Source organism: Simochromis diagramma, unplaced genomic scaffold, assembly GCF_900408965.1.
Source record: "Simochromis diagramma unplaced genomic scaffold, fSimDia1.1 OVJJ01000693.1, whole genome shotgun sequence".
NCBI classification, from domain to species: domain Eukaryota; kingdom Metazoa; phylum Chordata; class Actinopteri; order Cichliformes; family Cichlidae; genus Simochromis; species Simochromis diagramma.
In genome coordinates, this window is record NW_024387486.1 from 1956 (window position 1) to 7992 (window position 6037).

The 6037-nt window shown below is 39.4% G+C and overlaps 1 protein-coding gene across 1 annotated transcript; it reads right to left on the minus strand.

Moving 5' to 3' along the window:
• Positions 1-384: 384 nt before the first annotated feature.
• Positions 385-4779, minus strand: LOC120724539 (H-2 class II histocompatibility antigen, E-S beta chain). Its single transcript, XM_040016771.1, has 6 exons — positions 4652-4779; positions 4276-4548; positions 1565-1778; positions 1337-1404; positions 1144-1257; positions 385-737 (listed from the first exon to the last, which is right to left on the minus strand). The coding sequence occupies exons 1-6, from the start codon at positions 4704-4706 to the stop codon at positions 712-714; spliced, it is 750 nt and encodes a 249-aa protein (XP_039872705.1). The 5' UTR covers positions 4707-4779; the 3' UTR covers positions 385-711.
• Between the last annotated feature and the right edge of the window lie 1258 nt (positions 4780-6037).

The following is a 6037-nucleotide window of genomic DNA, read 5'->3' on the forward strand; positions in this document are numbered from 1 at the left end:
ATAAGAAGTGTAAGTAACTGAAACAATGTTGTAAGTTTTTTAGTAAAAAAAACCTTTTTCATAACTTGTTGATGAAGCCTGAATTTTTACTGAGACTCTGGATGTCAACAAGCCTGACAGTGACTGCTTTCAATGAGTTCTGTTTTGATTGGGATGCCTGTGCTAATCTTACCGCCGACACAATAATACTACAAACAAGCATTGAAGCTGATAAAAACTCATATCAGTCCCCTCTAAACACCCTCCACACAAACACATCCGTAGGTTTGAAACAACATGAAACCTTCCTGCAGGACAGTGGGGCTCCCTCAGTGTTTAAACTGGTTTAAACTGGTTTTTCTGACATCAGTAAGATCTGCAGTGATGCAGGCAAACAAACCCAGCTGAAAGTTTGTGTCATTTTATTTTGACATGAAAGTTAAAATCTGTAAATTAGAATCAGATGAGCAGAGAGAACAAAGTCACCCTGAGACCTGGATTACAGGGATTATATTACATGGATTGAAGAGCAGAGTTAAACAGTGAAGCATCAAACAGCAGAGTTTACATTAGACCTGATCCAGGACCATCCCAGTGAAACCACAACAACCACCAACAACACTGAGATCCTGGATCAGGTTCAGAGTCCAGACAGAGATCATCATCATCATCATCAGTCTGAACACAGGAAGCAGCAGCTTTTATAACATCAGACAGGACCAGGATCCAGTCTCAGTTACTGGGAACCAGGATACGACCTGGAGAATGAAGAAGAGACAAGGACACAGTTACCAACACACTCTGAAAACACTTCATGGACACTGGATTTAAACTGATCAATACCAATGATTCAGAAACGATTTGTTTTTCAGGGCTTGGATCAGGACTGAGAGTCCTTTAAAAAAAACTACCAAAAAACTGGGTTTGAAACATGAATGAAACTAACAGTGGTCTAAAAATAAAGAAACTGGTCTAAAACTGTGTGAAACTGGTTTAAACTGGCCTGAAACAGAATTTTAAAACATTGATATATATATATAAAAATACTGATGTAAACCAGATCCAAACCAGTTTTAGACTCATGTAATGTGTTTTTAGATTAAGTCTGGTCTCAAAACTGGTTTCAGGTATGAACTGGTCTGTGAGTGAGAGTCCTGCTCTGACCTCGGGCCTTCCTCCTGTAATAGATGAATCCAGCCAGAGATAAGACCAGACCCAGGATCAGTCCTGAGGCTCCGATGGCGAGCTTGTTCCTCTCTGACTCAGGCATGGAAGGATCTGAGGACACACAGGTGAGTCACACAGGTCTATACACAGACAGGTGTGTACAGGTGTGTAGATACAGACAGGTATTTACCCCAGTCAGTGATCAGAGGTTTGTCCAGGCTGGCGTGCTCCACCACACAGGAGATCTTCTCTCCAGACCTTCAACACAAACAAGCATTGGTAATTGTCATAGAACAAGACCAGAATCTGGATGACAGACCTGGAGCTTCAACTTTTAAACTTTAGTGCTGACTTCATATTCAAAGTTTTTTGGTTTCCATTATTAGAAACGATGCTCCTGGACCTGATGTGGACTCACCTGGGTGTGTACTCCAGGTGTGAGTGGGTCTGGTAGTACCAATCACCATCTGCCATCTCCTCAGTGGAAGTGACATCAGAGGTGACTTCCTGTCCATCTCTGTGCCAGCTCACTTTGATCTCACTGGGAAAGAAGTCATAGACACTGCAGACCAACATGGCGGGATGGTGACTGGAGGCAGGTGTCATGGAGTGAAGTTTGACGTACGGTTGAACTGGAAGACATGATGAATTTGTATTATTATTAATGTCCTCTGTACAATTTGAATGTATTTATGTAAAAGGGACAGGGCATATTAATGAACATATATCAATGTAAATATGTCAGAGTCAGCTGAAAGGTTACTTTTCATCTGTAGACCCCGACAGGTCAGACAGAACAATAAACAAGGAATTTAACAAACCATTAGTACAACAGTCTCGTTCAGACTAACACACAAAACTACAACATAAAATTTAATACTACAATAATACATAAAACAACAACTAAATAAAAATAACACATAACATGAAACAAGTAATTACAAATCTGATTCCTCTTTAGCCATTGTTTGAGATTAGTTTTAAATGTGTTGAAGGTACTACCATCTCACTAGCTTTAGCTGATGTATGTCTACAAGGTATTCCACAATAGCTCTGGTGACTCTTCCACTGATGTTGGATTTAAACATGATAAACTCACCCAATGTGGGTGGAACAAGTCAAAATAACATCTTATAAATACTAAGTAAACCTAAATACCTTTAATAATTTAAAACTGTAGATATTATATTTCTGAAGTATGAAAGGAAAAAGGTTTTCTGTCTGACACTTTTAAGGCCTTGTTAAATAAAGATTCTGTTGGTTTAATGTAGCAGTACTTGCCAGTGACCAATCAGTAAAACACTGTTATATATGAGAAAAAATAATAGAGTAGAGAAACATCCTGGCTGCATGTTTTTGGCAGCGATGATCTAATTTGTTGAAGATTGTGTAGGTTAAATCAATGATTTTAGATATGTTCTTAATATGATTCTTGAACAATAAGGTGGAATAACACGAAGATATTTAAATTCATGTACAATTTGAAGGCAAGAAAAACGCACCAAAGGGCACTAAACCCTTTGAGTACTCAGAGTAGAAAAGCGCTGTACAAGAACCAGTCCATTTATCATTCCTCCTGCATTTCACCTCCTGTTGTAGTACCAGTATATATCACACCCTACTTAATATCACCATCAAAATTCAGCACTGAAGCTGAGTCTCTCTCTCAGTCTCAATATCTGCTCATTAGTAATAATAATAATAATGATAATAATAATAATAAATCCAAAGATGCCTCATACAAGAGCATGAATAAAGAAAAATATATAAACAAACAAGTAAAGGTTGGAGTTTGGAAGGTTTTTTTGAAGTGAGTTTTGAGCGAGAGAGTATAGAATAGAATAGAATAGAATAGAATAGAATAGAATAGCCCTTTACTGTCATCTTACATGTACAATGAAATTGTAGGTGCTCCACACCAACTGTGCCAGAATTAAATATAAATAGTAGACAGCAGGAATAAATAAAAACTAGATAAATATTTATCATCAATAGACTGCCACACGCCAGAAAGGAAGTCACTCCTATAAACAGCCTGCTCATCTACACATGGTTCAGCATTCATGCTGCGTTTAGGTGCACTCGTAAATCTAGCCATCTATAATCCAAAAGCAGAAGATCAGTATCAGACAGCTTCCCCTCCACAGGAGGTCTGAGCTGGTTCTCCTCATGTTTCTCTGAGCTGCTGCTGCTGGGAGCTGATTTCAGTCCATAACATGAGGAAACACTAGTTTCATAATCTGTCTGTTAGATACTTTACCTGACAGAAAACTGTATTATGTCATACATTTGCACATGCATTATTAACCTGAAGTTACCTACATCACAGTGTGTGTCGCTACACTATGAATACATTTCAGCCCATCAGTTGGATCAGCTTATCATGAATTCATCAGCTGCTTCAGCACTTTTGCTCATTTTACTGCAGACACCATTAAGAGAGGGACACTTCACACACACAGATTAAACAACAGCGGTCGAGCTCTGTGTTTGAGTGTGTGTGTGTTGTAGACACGAGTACACAGGAAGAGTCAGAAACAAGCAAAAACTCATGTTGTAGTGTATGACTGCAGTCATTCACACAGCAGCTGTTTCTTCCAGGTTATGATGATAACTTTATAATTGTTTCATCATATTTAATAGCTCCACTGTTACACTGACTCATAGATCTGAGCTATAATGTGTGCAGGTGTGAAGCTGCTACACAAGCTCTGAAAGTCAGAATCAATAAATACACAGCAGACGGCCTTCAAACAAACATCAGTGTTTCTCAATTTTGTCTGAATTAAAATAAATGAATTAGAAGAAAATAAGGAAAACGTGTTTTATCAACATGTCGAGGTGCTTTATGCTGTTAGAAATATTTATATGGAAATATTTAAAAAAATAAATAAATATGAGCAATATTTCAGCTTAAAGAGGTTTAATGAATCATCAGAAACAGAAACAGCTGCAGTTTGCCTGTTTCTCCAGCAGGGAGCGCCACAGACTGAGGTTACAGTCAGAGCTGTGATCAGTGATTTATTACAGTTATTGATCAGCAGAGTCTGACCTGCAGCTGTGAGTCCATCATGAATGATTCAGGTTAACATGAACACCTGATGATGTCACACAGACCAGCACACTCACCTGATTTAGTCAGAATGTTGCTGTTCCAGACACCAATGTTGTGTAGGCAGTACGTCTCCTTCTGAGCGTTTGTTTGACTCAGGTATGCCTGATCTTTGTTCCAGTTCTCTGCATACTTCAGCCCAGGCTCAGTGTATCCAACAAACTTCCCCACACTGCTGCTGAACCTGACGTCCTCCACTTTGTTGAAATAGTAAGACTTGATGTACTCGATGTCCTTCAGCTCAGTGGAGTTAAACACACAGCGACCCACAGAATACTCCAAAAATCCATCTGAGAACAAACAGAACATCAGACTGGGAACTGATCACATCACTGGTCAGATTATTGATCAGTGTGTCTCTGCAGTGTATTGATGAGTGTATATTGATGGTACCTGCTGTGCTGAGGCTGATGAAGAGGAGGCTGAGGCAGAGGAAGGATGAAGCCATGTTCCTGAGTTCTCCTGACAAACTGACTCAGTCTGACTGAGAGCTGCTCTAAAAACAGAGGACAGGTCACATGACCACAGCATCATCTGTTACCAGGAAGAACTCTGTGACACCGGCTCAGACTGCAGTAAAAATATTAATTCTCTATAGATGATAAGCTGTTAATTTATAACATGAGCAGTAATGGCAGTAACCTGCCTCTGTTACCTTAGTTAATATAAACCTGATCATTTTTAATGATCTTTCTGACCACTTTACAGAAACACATTTCTCATAGAGCTTGATTCTGATCTGCATGTCTGCAATTATAAATAACACATCTGTGACAATATTATAAATACATCTTTAAGGCTGATATTAACAGTGACATTACTGGACTGAATCAGAGCTGTATATTATAACAGAAGTGAATATCTTGCATTTGAGAAGGAGCTATGTGTGCGCGTTTGGTTTGAAAAACTCACTGTAACGAGCATCAGTCTTTAATATATGAACACAGTACATCTGTGATGAATTAATGTAATTATTATTACTAATGTGATCCACATTTCTTCATATCTGACTGTAGTTTAAGTGGAGGAGAACATCATGGGGGCTTCAGCAATTTGAGTATTTGACGCTATCCCAGTTGTTTTAGGGCGAGAGGCAGGGTCCACCCTGGACAGGTCGGCAGTCTGTCACAGGGCTAACATAAAAAGACAGACAACCGTTCGCACTCACATTCACATATACGGGCAATTTAGTGTTACCACCTGATTCCAGTAACTTCATGTGTTTGGATTGTGGGAGGGAGCCGGAGTGCACGGAGAGAACCACTGTTATGTTCACCCATAACACCCAAGACACGCATGTCCACACCTGAGAGAGAGGAACACCCACAACCATCCTCGCGTGGGAGGAGTCACACACAAACACGTATGACCCATATGATCTTGGATCATAACACCACGCAGACACGGGAACAACATGCAGACTCCACACAGAAACGCCCCGGCCTGATGGTGGAGGTGAACTCAGGACCTTCTTGCTATAAGGGGACAGAGATGTCTCTTTGTCTTTTTAAGAAAAGCAGCTACAGGTGAACTGTTACAAAACAATCAGGCTTTAGCTTAACTCTGCATGTGTATGTGTTTCCTAAACCTATATGACTAATACTGACCACTGAATGTTATATCTACAGCAATGGACAGTAAACCAGACACACACATACTGCATAAATAGTCAATAACTCATAATTACATCAAAACAATTACACAATTTTCTTTCAGACAGTGAAACATTTTTTAATATTAGTTGTGAAGACCAGTGTAAGACCAACAAACAACATCCTG

Coding starts and splice junctions, on each gene's coding strand:
- LOC120724539 (XM_040016771.1), bottom strand. CDS start 4,706: ATGGCTTCATCCTTCCTCTGCCTCAGCCTCCTCTTCATCAGCCTCAGC. Junction 4,549..4,651: donor CATCAGCCTCAGCACAGCAG/GTACCATCAATA, acceptor GTTTGTTCTCAG/ATGGATTTTTGGAGTATTCT. Junction 738..1,143: donor TTACAGGAGGAAGGCCCGAG/GTCAGAGCAGGA, acceptor TTCATTCTCCAG/GTCGTATCCTGGTTCCCAGT.